Below are 25,062 nucleotides of genomic sequence, written 5' to 3'. Positions count from 1 at the left end.
CCCTTACCCGAGTATGTGCCCTTAATTTCGAAGGCTAGAAACAAAGTCCGAGGGGAGGATGATGAATCCCGGTGGACTTCAAGGGGACAAGTCTGGTAGGCTTTTCGAGGAAGAGTCAGGCCGATGTTCAGGGGGTTAGTCCGGCCGACGTAAGGAGGGTTCGTCGGCCGACGTAAGGAGGGTTAGTCCGGCCGACATAAGAGGATTAGTCCGGCCGATCATAGGGTTAGTCCGGCTGACATAAGGGATTAGTCCGGCCGACACAAAGGGGGTTCGTCGGCCGACGTAAGGAGGGTTAGTCCGGCCGATCATAGGGTTAGTCCGGCTGACATAAGAGGATTAGTCCGGCCAACACAAAGGGGGTTCGTCGGCCGACGTAAGGAGGGTTAGTCCGGCCGACATAAGAGGATTAGTCCGGCCGACATAAAGGATTAGTCTGCCGGACAATAGGGGCTTAGTCACCCGGAGAATAGGGGCTTTAGTCCGGCGACGTGGGGGACAGAAGCAGACAGGTGTAAGGACGGAAAAACAGGAAGTCTGAGGGGACAGAAGGACAGGACGTCCGAAAGGACAGAAGGACAGGAAGTCCGAGAGGACAGGATGTCCGAAAGGACAGAAGGACAGGATGTCCGAGAGGACAGGATGTCCGAGAGGACAGGAAGTCCGAGGGGACAGAAGCTAGAGTAAGACTACACTAGACAATGTCCAGAGTAGAAACTGACAGAGGTAGACTACCCGAAGGAGAGGCGGAGTATAGCCCGAGGAATCAATCCCAGGACACAGAGGTTGGACAGGGAAGTGGACCCGGGCCCATGGAAATGGATCCGGGTCCGAGGAAAAGGGATGAGGATAATCTCAGGTGATATTCAAACTCAGGAAACTACTACGAGTTTACAAGGTATTATATACTCGGAGATCCGGGTCAACAAGAGGAACATACGGAAAGGCTAAACTGACAGGCGCAAGGAAAATAATACAGGAACAATCGAGAACGGAGACGGAGATGAAGTATCGAATGGATCTGGGCATAGGAGGTATGATCGAGAATGAAGTCGGAATTAACTGTCAAACAGATCCGGGCATATAGGGGTTAGGACAAGGGGACTATACAAATGGGGTAACAGAATAGGAGCAGGACCGGAAATGAACTGTCAAGCGGATCACGGGAAATGGGGACGGAGATGAACTGTGAAGTGGATCCGATGTTTTAGGGGTTAAGTGGACCTGGGTCGAAGCTCAGGATTGAGTAGGTCCGATGTTTAGGGTCCGATGTATAGGATGTCCGACGAATACAGGAGGAGTGGACGAGTGGACGAGCGGGACGACATGAGTGAGATCCGACGAATAGGACGTCCGAAGAATAGGACGTCCGACGTATATGGGAAACAGGGCAGATCCTGCTGAGGGGTATGTCCGGTGGAGACTGGGATGCGGAGTTATCCTGCCAAGGGTTAAGGTATAGCTTGGCTACATTTTGGAGGTCCGGACATTGTTTGTTGGGAGAGATGGGATATGATTCAGGGGCTCAATGTACGGTATATGACACGGCCGCTACATATGGATTGTTGAGTATTGTAGGTCAGGTTCCGTGCCAGGAGGGACGATGGGCTGCGCAAAGCCAAACCGGCTACCAGATTGGCGGTGAGAAAAAGCGGGATGCATATTCGATACATCCAAGTCTTTCTTTGTTGCCTTACTAGTACCTTTCTTTCCCCCTGTTTTAGAAGTTGCAGGATCCTCCACTGTTTCCGAGACGGTATATGGTGGAGGGGTTTCTGTCGATGTTCAATATTAATATCTAACACCAACATAAACAGACCTGCCTTTGTGCGATTACCACGACCCTTACGAGGTGGTTCAGGTGCCAGAGGATTGGTTGGTACATCGATGTCAAGGGAGGTGGAGCCCTTGGGCTGAGTAGTCCGTGCCGGGGCATCCAAGAGAGCACCGATTTTTTCGAGTTGCTCAACCCTACCTCCTTTTCCTGCGCCAGAACGTCCAGAACGTCGAACTGACGGTTTGTCTGCAGAAATTGGCTCTTGCAACACCACGGATGCCTTGGCCCCAGCACGCGACTTCTTTGCAGAATTTGCTTGACCATCAGAATCTACAGCTTTACGCTTTGATTTCTTCTGGCTCGCACGAGGAGACATGACTGGACCACGCCACTAAGAGTAGAACTAGTGGTACGATCAGCACGAGAAAATCACTGATAGATACACACCGTTTTAAGGCTCGTAGTTTGACTCGTAATCGGGTCTCCAGTGCCGCATGCAGGTAATGTGGGAGAATCTTGCGAAACTGAATATAGCATCTTTCGGAAATATGAGTCGAGCGCTGCATGCAGGTAGAGATGGTGAGCTTGAACGTTGAGCGGAGGTAATGATGCATGCTTTATTTTACACAAAGTACAAAATGGGGATATCATGTGACTCATATACTTGCGCGCCGGTATCGGTATCGGATATCAAAGTGTAGTACATACTGGTAAATTTGAACTCTACCCAGTTTTGCTCCTCTTCGGCTTGGGTACAACTTCCATCGTCCAACGATGATCGACCACTCGCTTCCGACGTGTGTCATCTACAGATAACTCACTGTCCTCATCACTGCCACTGGCGGTAGTAAACGAACCTGCCGCTGAGAGTATTACCCATTTGGAAACCAGGAGTTCAGGGGAGTCCTCCGAGGGCAGTGCAGCGATGTGCTTATCCAGCAAATTGATTACGTCGTCAAAGACCAACTACTTGGGGTTTTTAACGAGTTCATACCACGCTAACGCGAGTGGAAGGAGAGATTTGAAGTAGGGGTCGAATTGTTTGGCGAGTTCCATAGTGTAGTGGTCAGATTGATGAAAAAATCGAGTCTTGCTGTCCCCGCACTTTTGGTACGTCGACGCGGACCATTCTCCTGTTATCCATTTCACTTTTTGATTTGAATGTGGGAGAGTTGTAGGGAGAACACGCTTCATGCCGAGAGGGCCCCTGAACTCAATGCAGACCCAGATGAACACATAAAACATCGACTCCAGATCGTCGTTGTAGACATGCGTGATCATGGGGGCTGGGTATGCTTTCGATCCCGAGGCTCGTGTACCCATGCGCTCATCCGACGGATCCGGTGTATTGAGATAAAGCTGGAAGAGAAGGGATCGCGACATGAACGGTATTGTGCCCTGAGGTTATGAGGTATTAATTCATATATAGATCCTGGAAAGAAACCAAAACACTAACGGTGCCCCCGACACTGTATTTATCGCCTCGTACGATATCTACAGCAAACTCCCAATCTATCACTTCCCGCCATCATCATCCCCAATCATCGCGTTGTTCAAACTGCAATCACGATGAAGGATATGCCTCTGCTCTACCGCAAACTTCTGGACTGAAAATATTGTGAGTGGAACGGTTAGGTACATACAATCAAAAATCACTTACCCTTCAAGATGTCCCGTATCGCAGTCAAGAACTCCAAACGTGAACGGAATTGATACAAGGGTCGCGCACGGGGCTTCAAAACCATGCGAACATGCGTATGGGAGGTGCCCTGTAAGCTGCGCGTGATCTTTTGACGATACTTCACCGTCTCGTCAACCTCGCCAGGCTCCATCTCCACAAGCCAATATTCAACAAGGTGAGGAACACCACGGAGCCCATCCATCTTCTTCATCATACAAATTTCGTTGAGGACCTCCGATTCACTGCCAAGAACCCAGTGATCTTTAATTATGTACTCTTCATCGTCCTTCCTGGCCAGATAGCACGTTGTGCCACGACCAACGAGGCCTTGCGTGGAGAATATTAGATCGAGTATATCGTACGTGTTTTCATTTACTCGTATTTTTCCGATTGGCTCTGGGAGGGGTTCACGGAGAGGATCAACAGGGACTTCGTCTACAGGGGGGGACCATGCTTGGAGGGATGTTGGCTGCAGGTTTGCGCTCCGCATCCTCTGTGGTGTATGGGGGTTTGTTCACGATCTCTTCAATTGTGGTGGTCTCGCTTTCCACGATCAGTGCATCTGGGATTGCTAAGGTAGCAGTCTGGTGCGGAGCAGGTGAGCGTGAGTGTTTGGCGGGGCGGAAATCAGGGGGTCGATGCGTGCGGTGAAGTGTGTGTTTCAATATACTGATCGTGGGGTCGAACCCGATGCACTCGAGATTGCCGAAGACAATGGACGAAAAAATCTGTAAGAACTTGTCTGGCTCTCGATCGATGTTTATGCAAGGGCTGACAACACCACCCGAGTGGTCATATAGGTGGATGCGAAGCTCGCGATACCCATTGCAGATGGAGACCAACAGTGCGAAGCGTCTCCACGGTTGGTGTTTGAGAAGCAGATACGCCTTGGAGTCGAGAGTTTTGGCAAGGGGATTTGAAGGTAAGTAGGCACTCGAAGTCAGCTTGCATACGGCCTTGATTGTGTCCCATCTAGCCTCGATATCATCAAGTAAGGTGAGGTCTGGTTTGCGCGCCATTGCATCGCCGGGTACTGGGCGTGAGGAGTTTGATGCGCTCCAGACACGAGATAAGATGCGCTTCTGAGCGAGTTCAGGCCGTCGCAGGAGGAGGGCGATGGAAAGGACATTGTAAAAGGATGCAAAAATCTGTTCCGTTGTCCATGGCTGGAGTACTGGGGTTCTGCCACCACTGTCACTTTCGTGTTGGACACTGGCAGAGCTGGCATTCATAGACTCGGACATTTCGTCATCCTCAGGCTGGCTAGAGGCAACAGGTGCAGCCAGTGTCATCGACGAAAATCCAATCTCCCGACTTCTCATTCGTAGTTCCACTAGTTCTCCTTCCCTCTCTTCATGGTCCGTTCTTCTCTTCTCTCCTGCCCTGCTTACTTTTTTGTCCAGGAAGTTTGTCTAAATGTGACTCTGGGAGTGGCCAGTTCCAACGGCGTGCTTGCGTGTCATAAAGCGGTACGAGGATTGATTCGTTTTGAATTTGCTGAAATGCTTCGACCCTGGTATCGGGGTGGATTTTCTTCAACGAAACTTGAAGATCCTTTGCTTTTGGGACCTTGCGGTTATAGGACTTGAAGATCAACGATAATACATGGCCAAGCTCATCGCTGTTGGCAGGTGGAGATTCCTGCAAGATCAAGCGAATAAGTTCCGAGCTGGTCAGTTTACTCATTGTCGGTACATCGTGAACCTCTGGAGCTGACATCAAGGATGCCAACTTCATCCCGAGGCCCCCAGAACAAAAATGCCTACCAAGTGGCATGAGGGAGTGCTAGTGCTGTGTGTACAGGTACGAAAATATTGTATTTGACGCTTTCTTTACTAGTCTACAAAAATGGCCTTATATTGCATCAAATGATAGCGCAAAGAAGGCGCTTTTATCCAGAAACTCGTTCAACCAAAACTCCGCGGCATGCTCCAAACTGTTGTACGCTGTGAGACGCTTGTCAGCAGTAGCGCCAAAACGAGGTACGAGTTGAACAGGAGCCCTCAATTGAGATAACGGAATAATGTCGCCCATCCGGTTTCCATTTGAGCGTTTCGCTCGCTTGAGTATATGAAGGTGTGTCGTTGGATCGCGATCATTTGAGAGATCAAAACGTTGAACATATGTGAGGAACCGATCCTTCCAAGACCATAGTAAACCACTCTTGCCAATGGGTCGCATAATGAGTCTAATCTGCGCGATTGTGTGACCTGTAACAGTTGAGCTTTAAATGATTTATTGTAACGCAAAACAGAAAGCGCACCTGAAAGACGACTACTGGGCCATGAGAAGCCCGCACTGGTCTCGGCAATGACTGTATCATAGTGGCCCAAGATCCACGGGTCATTTGGTGGTGCACAGTTTAGCGTCTGAGCTGGTTTGATGGCGTGAGTGTCGTGTAAATCCATCTCTTGCAAGCGAATTTTAAACCAGACTTGAACTTTGTCAAATGGGAGGACGGCACCAGGTCCAGCCCTTCTAGGGCCACCTATTGCATGAACATGCCGTTGTCCATAAGTTGCCTCACGTTGAAGGAAATCAGCTATGGCTTGTCGTAGATCTGGTAAGCCGAATGTGATAGCGACTTCATCAACAGTGATGCTCCGAATGGAGGGGTCATATGAAAGATGAAAGGCAGTAGATTTGTCGACAAAGGAGCGAAGTGGTACAGGAACGGAACCCACTTCTCGGTACTGGAGTGCCTTAGCAATCGCGAAATAATTCGTAATTTGGCGTGGGTGTCGGGTTGGGTCAATGGGATTATCTTGTGTGTCGATGTCAACGTCGATCTCTTCAGCATCCAAGTCCAACCCCTCTTCCTCAACCCTCTGCTCGTGATCCAACAGGCCGGTAGCGAGCTCAAAACGACGACACTTTTCGGCGCGATCGAGGTATCGACAAATTTGTGTGTCATAATTGTTGTTATTGCTCGATCTGGCGGGGTCTTTGATCTCTGTAATGTGGGCGTGTTCAGTGATGTCGGCAGACCACTGTCCTATGACGCCAGAGTTACGAATGCTGGGAACGATACTGTGCATTAGCTCCAGCTTGGGGATGTAAAAGTTGTCGATGACTCTATTACCCTTCCCCCGACGAGCCCCGGCAGCAATGATTGCATCCTTGTTTGCGTGGAACTCATTTAGTGCACGTGAGATGCGCCCGAGATCTTCCTCGTCAATGCGCGGCGACTGTACGAGATATCGGAACTGCATGAGCGCCCGTAAAGCAGCGATGACACCAGCAGGTGCTGCATCCGCACTGACAGCGATGATATACCGTTGAATGTCTCGCTGACAGCGACCGGTGACTTGTTTCAGCTTGGAGATGCCACCGTGAAAATGCCGATGACCGGTGATGGGCTGCAACACTGAAAATCGGAAATCGATTTCGGAATCTCCAACAGCGTTAATGAGCCATTGGGCATCGTGGTCAAAGAACGCTTTATGAAGATGGTGGAGTGATTCTGGTGTCAAAAAACGGGAGGGGTCTGCTAGTATGTAGTCCCACCAGAATGGCTTGTCGACGCCATTCAGTCGGAACTTCTGTGCCTCGCGGAAAAACACCTCAATATCATTGGGATCAGCGCGCGAGCGCACAACAGCAAGCTGTGCAAGAGTCGTCGATTTCGTCCGGGGTTCATGACGGAATGCATCCCCGAACTGCTTATACATCGCCATCGTCACTGGCGACGTTTTTCCACCAACAGTTGCCAGCATCATGGCCTCGGGGGTGTCAGCGATATAGCTCGCGAGAGCGGTGAAGCAATACCGACTGTGTCCGGTAGGATCAGACAGCATGACACCACGTTGAGCGGCCTGCTTGAGTGGTTCGAGAATGATATTGAGGCATTCATGTATCAGTCGATCCTCCAATACGCCCTTCATTCGCTTCTTCTTGTGAATAAACTTGGGGACTGGTAACAGAGCAGCGAGAACAAAAGAGTTGGTTGATGATTTTAGGCGTATGTTCATATGTATATTGGCGAGGCTAATTAGAAGCGGATGAGCCACGCGATCCCCTGTTAATGCACTGATATTCGTCTTGTCGGAGGAGAGAATGGTGCCGAGGAGGGTTGCGCCCTTTGGTATCGCCGACTTCAAGAATATTTGAGTGCCAGACCTCAATAACTGACTATCTACTCACCTGCATGTCCCATGCATCGTTTCCTGACATCCATCCAGCATATACGCGACACAACCTCTCTGCAGTAGAGTAAATCTTGTGAGGTGTGAAGTCGATATGATTTTGAAATAGCGGGTGGTTGAAGATGCTGGCGATACATTCAATAGGGTCGCGCCAGTACAGAATTACAGGCGATTTCGTAGGATGCGATGTACGAATTACTTGAGACTTCCAGCGCGGACCGCTGGGGAGCATCTCAGCTCTACCGCGTAATTCTTTGGCAGAGTGAAACGACAAGGGTAAATCCTTGATCTAAAAAGACGTGAATCATAAGCAATAAAAGTGAGATATACGCACTGACCATTTCAAGCGATAGAAAAGAGTCAATCTTGCCCATGCTCAGGCCTGAACGTAGCAGCCATGCTGCAACTTGCCAATCTCTTCGGCTGCTAAACGGATAGTAGAGATTCGTTTTCCGATATACACTGTTTTCGTCTGCATCAAACAGCCCCAAAAATGTGTAGCCATCCTCATAGGCCAGAGGAGGCTCTGGAAAATAGTCGGTTACTTCGCGCACTTCATGACCCGCAGTTCCCTCAGGTATATCCTCTTCTTCTCCTCCACCATAGAAATCATGAAAACTTTCCTCGCCTCCAAGTCCCGGATCGTTGTTAGAAATATCGATGTCATCTGCTGAGTCCATGTTATGATCTTCACTCAGGCTGGGCGAAATGGAGTTAATCATGTCGTCTAACCACGTGTTGCATCCAGACCGAGGCTGGCTTAGATGACGAGCAACAGAAGTATGGTCTTTAAACGCTTTGCCGCATGAGGGGCAGCTTGAATGCGACATAAGTCATACTAAGAAACAAATCATAATAATATCAGTAAGTATCGGGTGATATCGGCATTTCCCGAAAACTGTACTCAATACACCATGACCATCAATCTGCGCGCATTATCAACAAGGGCGTCGGGCCTAGTGGACAACATTCTCGATCCACATCATCAACACCATGATGACACGAAACCAGGGACGCACGGGATGGACCCTTACGAACTTCTTCAAGCTATTACTTCCTTGGTAAAGTCAATTGTCTATTTCTCGTTTTCATAACGCGCCTTAAATTTTATCAGTCTATACAGAAACCAGCCAATTCTGAAGCAAACCTTGTTATGGACCTTGCACGAGCCAAACGTGAAGTACTTCGGGCACAGAAGGCACTCGCGGAGTGTTTACTACGGGAAAATGAAGTATTGGCAAGCTTGCTCAGGCTTCGAGTGGATACCGCAAAGAACACTCTAGATGATGCAGACATGGGCCTGGGGTGTATGAGACTTGCCTTCAGACAGCATGGCTGGTCTCATTGTCCCTTATCTGCAAAACAATGTGAAGGTGATCAGCGCACCGGTAAGTTTATGATCTGTGAGAGACAACTATCGTCCTTATCAATCCCTCAGCTACTACGAGAGAAGTCCCAAACGATCGCGTTCTCACTATCCAGCTTGATTAATTCGTTTGCCACGGACAGGTCGAGAGTTGGTACAATTTTGCATTTATAGATATTCACCTTGTGTCCTACTAGTATTAGCATACATATACTTACTTGTGCGCTCGCTGTCCCTTCCAGTTCTATATACAAATTGTGTTTTGTGCTGTTGTTATTTCAGTGTTGAATTAGATTTTGCCGCATTGTTTGAAGTCCATCCATAGTCCGAAATAAAATAGACTTCACATTTCAATGATATTACTAGGTATATTACTAGTAGCTATTCGGACTTGAACTCCTTGACTTTCAAATGCAAAGTCCTGTGAGCCGTGTAGAACTATGAGTGATTGTAACAAATGTATACCTGGGTGCACCTAGTATTTTTCTGTGACTCTTGGCGGAACTGTGAAATCTGTGAGTGATTGTAACAAATGTGTACCTTGTAGCACTGTTTTGCTGTGACTCTTGGCGGAACTGTGAAATCTGTGATTGGCTGTCGTGGGAACACAAATCTTGTGCTTTCTGTGGGAAAAGTTGTAGTTTGCTGATGAAGGGCGAGCAGTTTGCTTTCAGCAAACCTATCTGGGGGCACATGACCGTCAAACTCATGGGCCCCATCGTGGCGCTTTCCGACGATGCCTTTGCGAGCATTATTGCGGAGGCACAACAGTATGCCAAGCACGCGAAAAGTATTGGGAACTCGAGGACTACCACCAGTGACGCGCCTGACGAGGATGACGTGTTCGCTGACCTATTTGCATTCCGTTGAAGGTGAGGTCGTTTGGCGCTGGTAATATACATGTTTCTATGCTTTCATTCCGCACTCTACTTACCCATGCTCCCCGTCTCCTATTTGATTTTTTATCATCCGTCTTGACTCTCTGATTGCATCTTATTTGCTTTGCAAACTTAGTTCTTAATTTGTCTTACTGTATAAATTCAAGTGCTATTAAGTCATGTGTCAATGTAAGACAAGAAACTTATGTTAAGATGAAGGTCTTTGAAAAAGACTGTCTTATTTTGACTTGGCCGCAAATTTAAGCTCATTAAGTTAATTTAAGAACCGTGGTATTTTACTGATGTGCATGCCTCGGTGAGTTATTACTGTCCATCTGACCCGTGATGCCCCACGCTGTCTTTTCTGGCTTCAGCGTAAATACCAAAATTTATTAATCCCACATGGAATCGAACCGGTGTTAAATTGTTTGCTTTGTTCACAGTCCATCAGTGTTGCTCGTGCGCCTGACAAGGCACGCGGTTGTTCATCAAATCCACCCCCGATAGTTCAACGTTCAGATATGAGCTAGTATGAGCTGTGTTGGAATTTCCATTGATTCTGAATGCAAAAGCACCACACTTTAACTCCTCTGCGCCTTCGAAGAAGTCACCTTAGATACCCTTGGACCAGGTCCTTACAATATACTTACCAGAATCACTATCGATCTTACCAAGAATTCAAGTTTGCAAGTCACATACATGGCGACGAAGCGCTCTAAAATTTCTCAACGCATACGCACTTCGTTCAGAAAAAGTTACATTTTTACAATCAAGCAGCATCGGTGAGATCATATCCATATCTGGCCTTGAACGTATGATCAGCCGAATGTCCTCGACCGCCAGGGAACACTTACAACTTAGGTTCGTCATTTCGCTCCACGGACAATACTGACGAATTCCTCCCGCCCATCATTCACTTGATGCATATCCAACAATACTACTGGAAGCTTCGGAACTGACTCCATGCCGGGGGCGCCCATTGGGGCAGCAATGCCCACAACCTTTGTCACCGATTTCTTGCAAACTGGGCACCGAGTGCAGGAACCGTATGATGCGCACACCGCGCAAACGGCGTGATTGCAAGGACGGATACTGCAAAGTAATCCGGTAAGCGATCACTTCATCCGTACGAGGGAAAATGAGTTTTGCGACAAGTTTGCGATAGTACGTACACGCAGCCCAACATATTGTTTTGGCATTCGCATTTCTGCAAAGGGACGCGCGCGCCAGGCTCGTAAGTGACAGCCGTCCCCACGCCCAACATCCAATCCAACGTAGAAACAGTCTTGATCATCTTAAACATGTCATATCCGTGTATGTCGGTTGGCACTTCATTGAAGATGTCAAAGAAAGGAAGGCCTGCTGCGGCATACACTTTGACATCTACTGGGGTTGGGGGTGCCATCATCTTGGTGATATGTTCGAAATGGGCCGCATTCATGACTTGTACGTTGAAGACCTTCGCCCTCTTGACGTCCCAGATAAGTGGGTTGTTGTGGTCTTCATTGATGACCTGCTTGATCATCCCGCCAGCGGCGAAACTCATTGTTGGCATCAATTCCCCACCCCCTCTCAGTCTCATGGCTAAATGAATCGTCGAGTCCTTTTGAATATTATAGTACAAAAGCGTGCGGCCATCTTCAAGTTGCTTTCCAGCAAAGACGAGCAGTTGCTGGTCCGGCGGAATTCCTTCCTTGTCTTGGACCTTCGATTTGAGACCGTGTACAGTATCGCAACCTTCTGTCCATATAATTATTGTCTTTCCCGAGATGGTCTTCACAAAAATACTCATGCCCCAGTAAGTGGTTGTAGGTGGGGGTATTTCCAGGTTTGTCATAGTCATTTCGGAGCCGAGAGAGAGTCCGAGTTCGTGAGGGGTGCGATAGATATCCATTCCCTCAAAACGCACTGAGGTTTTGTACGCTGGTATCACCTCGAATTGGATCCCGCCCGTTGTCTCTGACCCGGTGATCTGAATCTTTCTTAGATATCGCTAATTCCGTAAACTCAGAAATTTACCTGATGCTCGATCGAATAACCTGATCCATAGGGAACAGCAACAAACTGCTTAACTACACCCGGACCAGTTGCAATACCATCTAACCATGGCTGTTCAGGTACGGTGATGTAGTCCTGCTTTTTTGCAACGCCATTTTGTCGTTTGAGCAGAGTAGCCATGTTCGGAATCATGGGCTCGCCAGAGATGCTATTGACGCCACCAATATATATCCGAATAGCGAATTTTTTGTTGCTTTTGAACTGCAACCACATCGCTTCCCGTTCTACAGCCAGCAGCAACACATGTGTGATAAAGCCTCGACCAAATTTGACCAAAACTTACGGTACATTGCAAGAAATAAACCACCTTTCTCGACCATATCTTGTGGCAAAATATGGGAGAACTCGGAAACATTGTAAAGTGGGAAGCTCCCAAGTCCTGGTGGAAGATTGTTTGATTTACCAGTTTCTGGTACACGGATTGTGCGCCGGAAAGAAATTGTGAGAGAATCATTAATGGAGAGGCTGTCAGCACCGAATTCATTGTCATGGCGTGGAAGTTGGGCGCTGAGGGGTTCGCGGGGTAGACAATGATTGAAGAAGGAAATGAGGGGCTCGTCCTGGTTGATTTGGAAGTCGTTTTGATTATACGACGATTTGCCGGAGGTCAACTTGACACGAGAATCCCTCGACATAGTGGGGAGGTGCATCGTGTAGTTCAAAATCGTGAATTTCGATGTAGATACGAGATGATAGCACACCGTGCGCTGAGGCTCGACGGGGTTTGAAATTGATTTCTGTAAACTCCGCACAAGCGGAATCATTCGAAACTTTGCGGCCCCTATAGTAGTGCAAAGTTGGTTGCGCTGTGGCCGGTGGCCCTTGCAATTTGCGCTCCGACCGGTCCACAATTCATGAGGCAAGTATTAAAGGCAGGGTCCCTTCAAACCAGTTTCGCATCTTACTCGCACGTCATGGAGCCTATTACCACATTTCCATTTAGTGACCTCCCAGTTGAGCTTGTCCTCATCATCCTCAGATATTACGTGCAACCCACCTTTGATCAGACTGCTCCATATTACTCTAAAAGTCCATATTCAAATGCACGCGCCCTCTGTCATTTCTCCAGAGCTGTCAGGCGGGCGGTACTTCCAGAACTCTTGCACACCATATTGCTGGGGGACTGTCAAAAAGTGAGAGTGTTCGTGCTTGCTCTACATATGCAGAAAATATATGCGGAGAAAGCAAACCACCTCCATTTCGACTACATTCCCCATGTGCACAAGATCTGGATTGGACCCGACGGTGGCCATCTCATACCAAATTACTTGGACGACTGGGTCTATGCATCGGAGCTTAAGCTTGCTATAAGCCTGCTGGCTCCGGTGCTACTCGCAGCGCCAAAACTTGCCATCGCTTTCACAAGTCTGGATCTTCTTTCACAATGCCTTGCACATGCATGGAAATCCCATACAGACACAAATGTGAACGATGAACATTCCCCGCCTCCGTGGAACACACACACTCTGACCCTATCGGGTGATTCAGATAGCTTATGGCGGCTCACAACCACTCCCCAAGGATCTGCTTTCCTTGCTTCAATCTCTCACCTCACCACTGGATCCCACACGCTCACATTTGACGATCATTTTTTTGAAGCCATGCATAATGGTGTATCTCGAGACTACCACCTACCTCTGCGGATAAAGTGTATTCCATGGGAATCGCTCAAGACGCTTCAAACCTTTTCAGTTGTCTACCCGCATATATCACCCTCGTTCAATATACGCATGTTCGTCAAGTTCAGAACCGAGGGAAAGGACTTTCACGTGGGGCTGCTGACGTTGCCTGCATCCTTGTTGAAGAAACACTGTCACAATCCCACTCTCACTCCCTGGAAAATACGTGCGTTTGCCGAGACTGGTCCTGGAGAGGAGCGTATTCGATCGAAAAAGATTCGTTTCAAGGTGTCCCTTTCACCCATACACTTTTGGTATAATTCTGAAGATTGGGAGAAGGTTTGGGCGTGCGAGTTATGGGACTGACGAGGGGTGTTATGAAGCTGACGAGGGATCATATGATGTGACTGATATTGTGCATACATACATTTATCGCGATACCATATGGACATGATCAAGCCTTTGTCACTGTATGAATAACTCATAAACTTACGTACATGATCACTATACTCGATAGTCAAACCTTTGTTACTGTACGCATAGCTCATGAACCATAAGCAAGCAAGCCATCAGCTGCAACGTATCTTGGTTCCACATGATGAGATTTGAAACCAACCGCAGCTTGTTTCTTCGCGGGTAGGTGCGCTTCCTGGCCGTTTTAACGATTAGCTATGAGACCTTGTGAGCGTACGAACCGACGGAAAGCGACCTTCGTTATGAAAGAAGTCACCTTAGAGATCGTTCGTGTAATAGATAATAGCTTGTTTAAGCTGTCATTTATTACACCAAGAGCCTCAAGTTTGTAAATCGCATACATAGTGACGAAGCGCTCTTGAAATATTGATCTCTCAACGCGTACGGTTTTCGTTTCGGTAAATTTACAATTTTTACATGCAAGCGACATTGATGAGATCCTATCTATAGATGTATAATCAACAAAACGTCCTCAACCAGCTAGTAACGGTAGCGAAAAAGACTTACTTGCAATTCTACATCTTCGCCTTTGTGTCTCCCGAACCATGCACGATCTCATCCAGGATCTCGACAAGTGCCTCTCCGAGTGCATCGGGCTTCTCTTGAGGGACCTGATAGATTTGGGGAAGCAATATTTCATAAACTAACTTGACAAGGTAAATTGAGACGAGGCCCACGTACCAAGTGACCTGCCCCCTTGATAGTGCGCTGAGACACCACCCTGTGCTCTGCAGCGTCCAAGATCTCTTTCCTCGCCGTCTTAGATCTACACACATCCCGTCACGTCACTCCTCGACCACGAACGAAAAGAAAAAGGAAAAAATGAACGCACATAAATTCCTCAAACTCAGCCCAAACAACATGAACCCCCCTCCCAGCCTCCTCCACCGCCCTACACGCCCGCCCAAGAGACTCAGGCTCAACCGTATGCGACAAACAAGCATACAACGGGCTCTCCTCGTCTTTCCTCAATGTAGGCGTAACGTGACTCTTCCTCTTCCCTGCATCAAGTTCCGACTCAATCACCTCTTCAAATCCATACTTCACATAACCACTCAAAACCCTCTCATCCCACTTCCTCCAAACACCTTTTCCACCTACCAACCATCTCGTCAACGCTTCTCTTTCCGTCCAGCGGTCGCGTTTAGCCAGGCAGCCACGGACGTTTGCGGCTCCGTGGATGGCACGAGGGTCGGTGGGAGTGAGAGAAGGAAACATCAATGTGGGTTCGACCATTATGAGAGCAAAGGGCGTAAGAGAAGGGGGCATGGATGTGAGCGCAAATACCCAGAGCGTACAACTCCCTGAATGTGCGACTCCTACTACTGTGCTGGATTTGAGCGAGGGAGTGGAGAGGAAGGCTTGGAGGTAGAGTGCGATATCTGCCGTTGCTTGAGGTGATGTTAGTCTTACTGTAGTAATGCACGGTGGGAAGGAGGAGCAAAAACGTACTGCACATCGCCTTCCCAGCTGCCTTGCGCGCATCAAGCACGGGACGGTTGAGAAGTGCTGTTTGACCATGATTGGGGAAGTCGAGTACCCATATATCTCGGATTATAGCGCGAGTTTGAGCATGTGAGAGCAGGCGAACGATAGTAGGGTCGTACTGTTCCTTACTGTTCCTTGTCTGAAACAAATTCTGGGTTAGCGTCCAAGATGTAGTCTGAACATCGGAAGCTCTCACGACTAGCGATTCCATGGGTGAACACGAGGGTGAGACCGTCTTTAGCGCAGGATACGGGGTAGTACAGTGTGGAACACTTGAGTTCGACTGGGTCTGAGCCTAGAGTTGTGTGTAATGAGAGGACGCGCCGTTCAGGCAACGGAAGCTGGGACATTTCAGACACTCAGGTTCGATTAAAATCAACCTGTGGGACCGTCTTGGTTAGAAGAGGACAACTTGCACGCCTTATAAGAGACAAACTGATAGAGGAACCAAGGACAGCGCTACTAGTAGCACCAACTTGCACGGCGTCAAGGTTCTACCCAACCATGTTGGTAAAGGAACACTGGCAGAGGACGAGCGGATCCAAAAAGTTGAACTGAGCCCATAGGACATCCAGGGCAGGGTCCATAAATGCTCGACACGGTCTTGCTATTTGACTCAGAATGCATATAAGTAGGAACAAAGAAATTATGTAATTACGCTCAGGTTGCCTAAATTATTATACTTAAGCTTGGCCCGGTTCTCTCTTTGTAAGCCAAGTGAGTGACATAAGCAATCAGATAGTTCTAGTTGCCCTGTGACCTCCGAGGGTGCTTGCGCGTCGGTGGACGCGCGTCCAGCCTTTATAAGCTCTCGACCACCACCACCATCATTAAACACACAATGTTCTCCAACGAACACGAAGCTCAACTCCTCGGCCTCGGAACGCCCTGCTCATACCCTCACTGCTCTCTCCTCGATTTCCTTCCATTCAAATGTCCACACTGTCCAGGCTCTCCTGCCTTCTGCGCAGAGCACTTCCATCCGCACTGCACTACCGCACACACTCATCTGGACCGTGTAGCGCCAAACTGCCCTCTGTGCAGTGTTCCCGTCGCGATCCCGCCCGGCGAGGACCCGAACGTGCGCATGGAGAGACATATTAGCCGCTTCTGTGAAGTGATGAATGCTAGTGGTAGACAGCAGGCAAATGGTGGGAGCAAGATATGTGCCAGGGGAAAGTGCGGCAAGGTCCTATTTGCGCCCATTGGGTGTGATGTGAGTTGAACATCTGTTCAGTGCAAGTAATGATACTAACGAATATCACACAGAAATGCCACAAGGAGTTCTGTCCCCACCACCGCTTCCCAAAAGATCATAGTTGTCCGTCGCTCACTTTGCACCGGCCGAACACCAATTCTACCTCAAAGCCCACCTCAAAGCCATCTATCAGACCGAGCCCTGTGTCAGCCACTCGCGGCTCATCCTCGGCCACATCTGCACCTCTGCCCTCATCCAAGCTCACCCCTTCATCCAAACCGAAAACAGCACCCTTCTCTTCCAAGCTTTCTATCCCCGTCTCCGTCCCAAACCTATTTTCCAAGACTGACCGGTGAGTACACGTCCACTTTCCACATCTCAGTATCCACTCATAACACAGCAGCGGTTCTTCTGCACCTGCTCTACCCACCCCCCTTATATCCACCTCCGTATCACCTTCGTCCGCATCCAAACCTCCCTCACCAATAACATCTGCCAAACTTATGACCCGCACCAAATTCACCTCGTCTAATCTCCTTGATCCAATGTCTTTCATCCCTCCATCTATCTTCGCATCTGCCTAATAATCCTACCCATCACACCATGTACCAACCCATCTAATGTCTCGCTGTATCAACATCTACATATTCTTATCTACAGACGCGCAAAGGAGGAGCGCGAGAGCAGGCGCAAAGCTATGACAGACCGCGCCAAGAGGGGCCTCCTTACAGAAGAAGAGAAGCTCCTTTTTGCACAAGAAGAGGCTGGACGCGCACAGGAGCGCACAACAGGGGACAAAGAGTGTCTTGTCATGTAGCTTTTTCCTCTGAATTAGACTTTCGACGCTAGGGACTCTACATACCCGTATATATGCTACACCGTACACGGATCTACCTCATATTCGGTTGACCTTGTATTTCCTGAAACACCTGTTGTATTTTCATGACACTAGTACAACATAATGAGGTGAAGTGCGCCATGAGTTTACGCTAATGGACTCAGTGCCACATGAAGATTTCACGCCGAAACAATTCTGGTACGTACTCGAGAAATGCCTGAAGCAGACAAGTTGCAGCATGGATCCGAGGGATACTTAATGCGAAACAACGGTATCGTAATGTTACAATAGGTCTAGTTACACCGAATCCAAAACATCACCAGCCAATCTCAAGCAATCTGACAAGCGGAAATTATGGGCCTTTGGTGGAGGTATGCCATTCACACAAACATCAAAAGACGTGACTGAGTGGTGTTCAATTCCATGCAAGTAAGTAACTAATAATGTGGAATACAAATACGTGAGGTGCATGATGGTGAGGGGGGCGTGATGGCGTGCGACAAAGCAAAGTGTAATAAATCAGCATAAATGAGGCGACTGACGGCGGATGGAAATTAATATATCCCGCGCGTCACAGGTACGGCTCGAAGTCAGCTCAAGCACTTACTTAGTACCCGCCCATTCCCATGCCGCCCATACCTCCCATGCCACCGCCCATACCACCAGCAGGTTTCTCCTCCTCGCCATCAACAACGCAGCACTCACTCGTTGTCAGTAAGCTCGCGACACCTGCGGCATCCACGAGCGCTGTCCGTACGACCTTGAGCGGGTCGACGATACCACGTGTGATCATGTCGGTATACTCGCCCTTCGACGCGTCGTAACCGTACGCGAATGAGTTGTTGGATGAGTTGATGAGCGTGCCGACGATGACGCTTGCTTCCTCACCCGCATTGGTGAGGATTGTGCGTGCGGGCTGTGCCAATGCGCGGCGGATGATGCTGACGCCAAGGCCTTGGTCGAAGTTGGCAGTTGGAATGATGTCAGGATCGGATGAGGTGGGTTCGCCGGGTGCGGCAGTCTTCAGCGCAAGGCTGGCCTTGAGAAGTGCGACACCACCGCCTGGGAGGATACCCTCCTCAACAGCGGCACGCGTTGCGTTAAGCGCGTCGTCATATCGGTCTTTCTTCTCTCCAACCTCGACTTCAGATGATCCACCGACTTTGATGACGGCGACACCTCCAGAGAGCTTCGCGAGCCGTTCTTGGAGCTTGGTCTTGTCGAACTCGGAGGTGGTGGGGTCGTTCAGGAGTGCGCGGATTTGCTCGCACCGTGCAGAGATGGCATCCTTGGAGCCGGCACCGTTGAGGACGATTGTATCCTCCTTGGTGATGGTGATGCTACCAGTGCTGCCCAGAAGGTCAGCTGTTGCATGCTCGAGTTTGATGTCCAGTTCGTCTGTGAACACTGTGCCGCCGGTGAGGATGGCGAGGTCGCCAAGGATGCTCTTGCGGTTGTCACCGAAACCGGGTGCTTTGACGGCCACAACCTGGAGCTGGCCACGGAGCTTGTTTAGGATGCAAGCTGCGAGGGCTTCACCGTCCACATCCTCTGCAATGATGACCAGTGGTCTGCGAGCAGAGGCAGCAGTTTCGAGGGCTGGGAGGATGTCCTGCAACAAGGAGATTTTCTTCTCAGAGAGGAGAATGAAGGGCTTTTCGAAATCGACTTTTTGAGTCTTCACGTCGGTGATGAAGTACGGGGAGATATAACCGCGGTCAAAACGCATGCCCTCTGTCACTTCAATCTCGTCCTCGGTTGTCCGACCCTCTTTCACGGTGATGACACCCTCCTTTCCAACTCTCTCCATCGCTTGCGCAATCAACCCACCGACGTGCTCGTCACCGTTGGCAGATATGGTGGCGACCTGTGCTATCTCAGCGGTGGTGGTAATAGTTTTGGTGTTGGCTTCCAAAAACTGAACCACTTTTTGAACGGCTGCTTGAGCACCGCGACGGAGGTCCATAGGATTGCATCCTGCGGCAACATTTTTGACACCCTCTGCGTAGATAGCACGAGCGAGGACGGTTGCGGTGGTAGTACCATCACCAGCAATCTCGTTTGTTTTTTGTGCGACGTCCTGAACGAGACTGTTTGGGGAGCGCGTAAGACATAGAATATTGACAGTGGGAGGGAAAAGCTTACCGGGCGCCGAGATTCTCAAACTTGTCCTTGAGAGAAATGCTTTTGGCGACGGTTACTCCATCTGATGGCAACCCAGGTAAGAGTAGATCTAGAAGAAAACGATAGCACTCACCCTTGGTAATTTTTGGCCCACCAAAGCTCTGCTCAATGATGACGTTGCGGCCTGTCCAGTCATGAATATATATATTTAGTTCAAATTCGGCTTATTATTGAGGTGATACTGACCTTTTGGACCGAGGGTGACGCTGACAGCATTAGCAAGGACGTCAACACCCTTGAGGATGCTAGCACGACCGTCATTACTGAACTTGATCTCCTTGTGTACACCGCGGGTTAGAACAGGCTTAACCTTTGCGGCAGCGCGACGGAGGGTACGGGATGACGTGTGCATGGTCTAAGCAAAAACTTCGAGCTTCAACAACAACGAACGAGAAGAATGTGAGAGAGGACGAACAGAAAGAAGTTGGCAAAAACTCGGAATAAAAAATGTTCACGGCACACGTGACACTTGTGTGACAGCTGCCTTGTCAGTACTTACTTTGCTTACAGCACTGACGATCCGACGGACTACTTATTGCACCAACCGTAGCCCACAAACTGGCGGTCCTCAACGGCTACCACGAGCCCTCTATGGAGGAGCTAGAGAATGAGCTCCCTGTAGTTCTTGAAGGCCAGGTTCCACTGGGCGACCTTCTTTCTAGGGTGGCCCAGGCCATCTATGCTGAGCTATCTGAACTTGCGGAGACGTGAGTGTGTCTCATTTTCACTCCACACTTTCCCTTTGAATCAATCCCATCAAGTCTTCCAAACATGTCCGATGGTGCTCGAAAACGCACCCTCGCCGATTGGGTCGTGAAGACCAAGAAGCAAGTTGTAAAGCTGTATGCCATCACTAAGTGGGCACGGGATGCAGAGACTGTACAGAAATGCATGGCGAGTGACGCGTTTTGATCAAGGCTTCACGCTTCACGATTATCTTCTTCAGAACATCACCGCCTTTCTCATGAATCAGAACCAGCAATTCGAAGATGTCATGAGAGGTCTGACGTACGCAAAAGAAAGCTTAGATCCCGCCAGGTACAGAAAAATTGCACGACCTCACGCTTGTCCTTACGCGTTCCATGCCATAGGCTACGAAATCATGACTTACTCACCTCTCTGGATGTCCTTACTACGGGCACATACCAGCGGCTACCGTCTGGCATCAAGGTTTTCCCAATTTTCCTGTATGCTCGGATTATGCTTATGTCTTTCCGTAGAAATCTATCGTTCCAATTACTCCCCTGTCGGATGCTGAGGTTGTGAGCACCCTCAGTGACATAGAAAACGCCATCCGCTACCGTCTCCGCATGACGGAGATAATACCAGTTGAAATGTTACAGCATTGCATAGGTATCTTTCTGAGTTTAGAATCTCAATGCCCCTCACTCACTTATGTATCTCAGCTAATGGACGCGTGCACTTCACAGTCCCTAAGTTGTTCGAAACTGCCATCTGCCTAAGAGGTGCAGAGAAGCATGATGGCTGGTTCTTTGTTAGCGTCAAGTTTCTCATCACCGTGGGCGGTGACCTCACGGGCATGCAAGGTATCGTTGTTATTTGAACTCCTGCACGCCACTGTTTATGCCGTGTACACCTAGAGTTCCCTTCCGAGCCCAGTGGCGTCCTCAGACGACATATTGCAGACGAGGCTGATCTACGGATGGCTTGTTATCTTCCGCTCCCAGATAACCCAGAATTTGCTCCCAATCCAGAAGATCCGCCGCGACCACAGCTTCCAGAGGGAACGGTAGATGCACCACTTGTCAGGCTTTTCAATTTCCTTCGTAAGTGAAAAAGTCTCTCGTCGTTTGATGCTCATTCACGGAGACGCATAGAAATGATGTCCATGTCCTATCAACTTGAAATATTGTGCTATCAAGTAAACACAACTTCATGATCACAATGCCGTCGTCTGACGGCTCTCCTACAGGCCCAGAGGATGCGCTCCCTTGGTTGGGCTGATTTCCTCAAAGTTGAGATGCGTGATGGACGCAAAACACTTTCTGTATCGTATTGGATGTAAGGGCTCCCGTTTCATTAATCATTCTCCTGTTGCTCATGAGCACTCAGGCGATCCCCACAACCTGGAGTCCCCGCCCCGCCGCCCAATCGTCTCAAACTACCGCCACATGGTGGCACTTTGACCATTTCTATTGTCGAAAAGGTTGGCAAAAAGGCCGCGCGATCACCTATAGCACGGATGCTTGCCGAGCTTCAGCGGAAGTCAAAACTAGGTGATATGCGCCCTTCTGATGATGTTGAAAGTCTGCAGTTTGACGCAAAATGGGAACCAATGAAGGGCGTGTTAGCTGCTAATATCGACGCTGAGGAAGCAATAGCTGCAGTCAAAGAGCTTGTGGTGGTATGTAAACGAATTCCTGCACGATGAGGTTGCTCACGATGTGCGTTTCCAAAGGAGTCTGCTAATATCGACTTTGAGTCGATGCTGAGAAAGGTGATCGAGGTGCACACACAAGAAATCCTGAGATTCTACCAGGTTCAACTTCAACGGGGTCCTGTTCGAGTGTTCTCCCCTGAAGGCAAAGTGGTTCTGGGTTCTGAAAGTGAATACAAGACGTCATAGCTCTAAGCTCTCGCTAATGTCGCACAAGGAGGTTATCATTCTCTTCGTGTGCATCTCTGTGCCGACGAAGTCGCGATCGTGTCCATCGACGCTAGGACAGGCCGGCTGAGCATACGAGATACCGGTGACCTCGCAGCAGCTGGCCGAGGACCACGATTTTCTGCCATCTCTGACAAACTCAACGAAGCCCCCAACATGCTTTTCGATGTGCTCATCAGACTACGATTTAACGTGCGCACAATCTTATTTCTGCACTGGTCATGATCCTCACCGTTGTGTATTGGCAGACGATTACGGATATCGTGGAACAAAAAGCTAACTATCTTGGCTTCCAGGTATTCCGACACCGAAACTTCTCAAAAGAAGGTCTGATGTTTTCATCTCATAGTTATGTGTCGTCTCACTGCCGTCTCAGAGATTCAAAAACTTGGACCCGCAGCGCGCGGCATGATGTACATCCAGCTCGCCAACTTCCCCACGCATTACCTCGTGCTTGTCCTCACAGATGAAGAGTTCAGGTACGCGCTCATATCGACAAAAATGCTTTCCGACACAATGTTTGGAAACATGATTATGGAGGATATCGGCTGGCTTGATGTGAGACGAATACGAGGTGATAGGGGTGTTGGTGCTGGCATGGATGAGGTCGTTATTACATCTCTGTCGCACGAACCACTTGTAGTGCAAAAGAGGAGACGAGATGATATCCTTCCAGAATTATCAAGAAGCGAGGATAGGTGAGATCGTCAGCTCTCTCAAGATTTGTTGCTAAATCGTCAACACAGTTTCAACTTGGAGACCCAAGTGCTCCGGGAGCTATATGCATATTGCTGGTATGAAAGCTTGGTTCCTTCGCCACTCAATGCTGATTAGTTCTTCCAGCGCACGCGTTGCATATACCCGAGTCGAGCGCCAGTTCAAGCTCCGTGGCATCCCTTACACTCACGTCAACCCTACGATCATCCTCCCACAGATATCCGAGCTTGCGCACATTCAATCCTCCCTTGCCCGTTCTGTACCGGCGCTATGTGTTCAGTCCTCAGACATTCTATCCGGCGCTCCAGCAGCCGAGGCGGCCATGCCTAACATCCGCGTCATACCATTAAATTGGTGGTCAGACAAGAAGGCGCAGGTGGTGACCTGCGTGAAACTGAAATACGTACAACAGCCAGTTGGGAAACGTGCCGCGGCAGGGTCTAGCGGCAAGAATATTATCCGCCCATCGAAAAGAATTATCTATGATGCGGCAGAGGCTGTGGTCTCTTTTTTGTCTGAAGAGGTCGACACCTGTGTGGACGAGTTTTTGGAGGAGTGGGCCCGCGTTTCTAAAATGGTCGTCATTGCCCGCGAAGGTACGCCGTGCTCATAAGTTCTCGAATTGATGTTGACACAATGCAGTGGCACGAATGGCGAAAGATAAGACATGGCGGGATGTCAGACTACTATCATTTGACCTGCAAACTGTGGAGTTTGCGTATGCCTCAGTGAGCGCTCACCACCCATTTGTCGAGTTATGTCTCACATCACCTTCTGCAGGATTATACCGTCTTAATTACTTGTACGGACCAGCTATCGCCTACGGGAGGATCCTTCGAACTACGCTTTTCGCGGTGCATACCTTCACCGGCACTCCTGCAACCTTCCTCCCTCGCTCCGCCTCAATTTCGTTTCCCAACTCATCAGCTACGGACCAACCCCCATGAAGAAGCTGAGCCATACCTCCGTCATGTTCTCCGTCATGGACCTCTGGCATCATCACTTGACCGCCTTGTTGAACTCCTTCGAAATACCCTACCTATAGCAGTGGAACTTGAACATATGAGAGCGACCTCCCGTGATGCCAAGCAATCACCTGGACGTGGTAGAGGTCGACCACGTATAGCGGTCCAGGCCGGTGCCTCCGAACCATGGGTAGACACATATGTCAAAGGCTTGGGCTGGTGGAGGGTGCTGTATGGCGATCTCAGGTGCAATTCTTCAGTATATTCTAATGACCCTCACTGAACATGATGGGGTAGACATGCTCTTGACTTCCGGTTAATGACAGGACAACGGGTTGCTATACTAGATGCGTCGTACTCTCTTTTCGGCTCAAGCTCACCCACTTCCTCCTCTTCAACATCATCATCGTCTTCTGAGCTTCTCAGTTTACTGCCGATTCCAGATTTCAAGACCCTTGTCATTGATGCCATACAGTATGTACGTATGAAAGACGAACATGCAAGGGTCGCCTGCATCGACGCCGGGGTGGTCTGCGATAGCTCTGTTTTGAAAGGTGTGGCGAGGGCATTGCATGAACGAGTGTTGAAAAAGTTAAGGGATGGGTAATGCTACCGATTTCTCTACTTGATTGGCATTCTCGATGTACCTCGTGAATGCACCTTTTGCAAAAATCCCCGCTATTTTGTGTAGCGAGTCTTGTGGTGCATGATTTTCTCATTTTACTGCAAACGACGTTACAGATCGTGCATGCTGCGGTATAATGGAGGTTTACTGATTGGGTTTGTGTTGTGCGGTGATCGCGTCTTCTTCGCCATGATTTAACTGCGCCCCCCTCCATATTGATATCACGATGATACCCACAGTACTTCGAGCCACACAATTCCACAGTCGGAGTAGGTGTGTTTAGGTTCGCTTGGCCCTAGACTCGAGGGCGACGGTGTCACTCTTTTTCAATGCCTGTAGATATTATTTCTAGCAAGTACTCCAATATTCATCTACACGACGGGCTACACAGTAGCTTGTGCTTCTATTACCGAATGCTAAATC

At 49.1% G+C, this 25,062-nt stretch overlaps 10 protein-coding genes across 10 annotated transcripts; 4 read left to right on the top strand and 6 right to left on the bottom strand.

Annotated features, from left to right (window-relative positions):
- Window positions 1-1,551: 1,551 nt before the first annotated feature.
- On the bottom strand, window positions 1,552-3,160 carry DEU56DRAFT_759038 (uncharacterized protein; the record flags this gene model as incomplete). Its single annotated transcript, XM_041350284.1, has 6 exons — window positions 1,552-1,775; window positions 1,820-2,168; window positions 2,225-2,337; window positions 2,486-2,566; window positions 2,599-2,707; window positions 2,762-3,160. The coding sequence occupies 6 exons, from the start codon at window positions 3,158-3,160 to the stop codon at window positions 1,552-1,554; spliced, it is 1,275 nt and encodes a 424-aa protein (XP_041204889.1).
- A 132-nt stretch (window positions 3,161-3,292) lies between these two features.
- DEU56DRAFT_916219 (uncharacterized protein) lies at window positions 3,293-5,177 on the bottom strand (the record flags this gene model as incomplete). Its single annotated transcript, XM_041357838.1, has 4 exons — window positions 3,293-3,384; window positions 3,438-3,785; window positions 3,898-4,800; window positions 4,850-5,177. The coding sequence occupies 4 exons, from the start codon at window positions 5,175-5,177 to the stop codon at window positions 3,293-3,295; spliced, it is 1,671 nt and encodes a 556-aa protein (XP_041204888.1).
- A 135-nt stretch (window positions 5,178-5,312) lies between these two features.
- DEU56DRAFT_743197 (uncharacterized protein) lies at window positions 5,313-8,433 on the bottom strand (the record flags this gene model as incomplete). The annotated part of the gene is made up of 5 exons (XM_041348995.1): window positions 5,313-5,668; window positions 5,722-7,117; window positions 7,259-7,552; window positions 7,602-7,892; window positions 7,942-8,433. The coding sequence occupies 5 exons, from the start codon at window positions 8,431-8,433 to the stop codon at window positions 5,313-5,315; spliced, it is 2,829 nt and encodes a 942-aa protein (XP_041204887.1).
- An 84-nt stretch (window positions 8,434-8,517) lies between these two features.
- Window positions 8,518-9,839, top strand: DEU56DRAFT_759035 (uncharacterized protein; the record flags this gene model as incomplete). The annotated part of the gene is given in 6 exon segments (XM_041350283.1): window positions 8,518-8,664; window positions 8,727-8,910; window positions 8,930-8,991; window positions 9,351-9,392; window positions 9,449-9,484; window positions 9,624-9,839. 6 exon segments carry the CDS (start codon window positions 8,518-8,520, stop codon window positions 9,837-9,839), a joined length of 687 nt encoding a protein of 228 aa, XP_041204886.1.
- A 723-nt stretch (window positions 9,840-10,562) lies between these two features.
- Window positions 10,563-12,599, bottom strand: DEU56DRAFT_892141 (uncharacterized protein). Its single transcript, XM_041356311.1, has 5 exons — window positions 12,189-12,599; window positions 11,867-12,129; window positions 11,020-11,819; window positions 10,702-10,939; window positions 10,563-10,652 (listed from the first exon to the last, which is right to left on the bottom strand). The coding sequence occupies exons 1-4, from the start codon at window positions 12,553-12,555 to the stop codon at window positions 10,714-10,716; spliced, it is 1,656 nt and encodes a 551-aa protein (XP_041204885.1). The 5' UTR covers window positions 12,556-12,599; the 3' UTR covers window positions 10,563-10,652; window positions 10,702-10,713.
- Window positions 12,600-12,801: 202 nt separating this feature from the next.
- Window positions 12,802-13,890, top strand: DEU56DRAFT_983045 (uncharacterized protein; the record flags this gene model as incomplete). Its single annotated transcript, XM_041359929.1, has 1 exon — window positions 12,802-13,890. The coding sequence occupies exon 1, from the start codon at window positions 12,820-12,822 to the stop codon at window positions 13,888-13,890; it is 1,071 nt and encodes a 356-aa protein (XP_041204884.1). The 5' UTR covers window positions 12,802-12,819.
- Window positions 13,891-14,047: 157 nt separating this feature from the next.
- DEU56DRAFT_823314 (Alpha/beta hydrolase fold-1) lies at window positions 14,048-16,002 on the bottom strand. The gene is made up of 9 exons (XM_041354199.1): window positions 15,923-16,002; window positions 15,683-15,866; window positions 15,660-15,661; window positions 15,451-15,613; window positions 14,831-15,389; window positions 14,680-14,764; window positions 14,506-14,609; window positions 14,255-14,442; window positions 14,048-14,193 (listed from the first exon to the last, which is right to left on the bottom strand). Exons 2-7 carry the CDS (start codon window positions 15,834-15,836, stop codon window positions 14,514-14,516), a joined length of 1,059 nt encoding a protein of 352 aa, XP_041204883.1. The 5' UTR covers window positions 15,837-15,866; window positions 15,923-16,002; the 3' UTR covers window positions 14,048-14,193; window positions 14,255-14,442; window positions 14,506-14,513.
- Window positions 16,003-16,210: 208 nt separating this feature from the next.
- DEU56DRAFT_823305 (uncharacterized protein) lies at window positions 16,211-17,760 on the top strand. Its single transcript, XM_041354198.1, has 3 exons — window positions 16,211-16,702; window positions 16,756-17,036; window positions 17,345-17,760. The coding sequence occupies exons 1-3, from the start codon at window positions 16,328-16,330 to the stop codon at window positions 17,499-17,501; spliced, it is 813 nt and encodes a 270-aa protein (XP_041204882.1). The 5' UTR covers window positions 16,211-16,327; the 3' UTR covers window positions 17,502-17,760.
- A 156-nt stretch (window positions 17,761-17,916) lies between these two features.
- Window positions 17,917-20,116, bottom strand: DEU56DRAFT_862435 (chaperonin GroL). The gene is made up of 4 exons (XM_041355349.1): window positions 19,893-20,116; window positions 19,780-19,830; window positions 19,668-19,728; window positions 17,917-19,612 (listed from the first exon to the last, which is right to left on the bottom strand). Exons 1-4 carry the CDS (start codon window positions 20,056-20,058, stop codon window positions 18,130-18,132), a joined length of 1,761 nt encoding a protein of 586 aa, XP_041204881.1. The 5' UTR covers window positions 20,059-20,116; the 3' UTR covers window positions 17,917-18,129.
- Window positions 20,117-20,211: 95 nt separating this feature from the next.
- On the top strand, window positions 20,212-24,725 carry DEU56DRAFT_823301 (mediator complex subunit MED14-domain-containing protein). The gene is made up of 19 exons (XM_041354197.1): window positions 20,212-20,413; window positions 20,468-20,600; window positions 20,653-20,744; window positions 20,798-20,876; window positions 20,927-21,059; window positions 21,113-21,253; window positions 21,308-21,493; window positions 21,545-21,588; window positions 21,640-21,728; window positions 21,780-22,071; window positions 22,126-22,273; window positions 22,322-22,524; window positions 22,581-22,659; window positions 22,709-23,030; window positions 23,079-23,126; window positions 23,176-23,645; window positions 23,692-23,777; window positions 23,830-24,260; window positions 24,312-24,725. The coding sequence occupies exons 1-19, from the start codon at window positions 20,298-20,300 to the stop codon at window positions 24,619-24,621; spliced, it is 3,402 nt and encodes a 1,133-aa protein (XP_041204880.1). The 5' UTR covers window positions 20,212-20,297; the 3' UTR covers window positions 24,622-24,725.
- The last annotated feature ends 337 nt before the right edge of the window (window positions 24,726-25,062 follow it).

This window comes from Suillus clintonianus, assembly GCF_016758775.1.
Source record: "Suillus clintonianus strain FC179 chromosome Unknown DEU56scaffold_81, whole genome shotgun sequence".
NCBI classification, from domain to species: Eukaryota; Fungi; Basidiomycota; class Agaricomycetes; order Boletales; family Suillaceae; genus Suillus; species Suillus clintonianus.
Note: the sequence above shows the minus strand (reverse complement) of the source record. Positions and strands in the feature narration are given on the sequence as shown.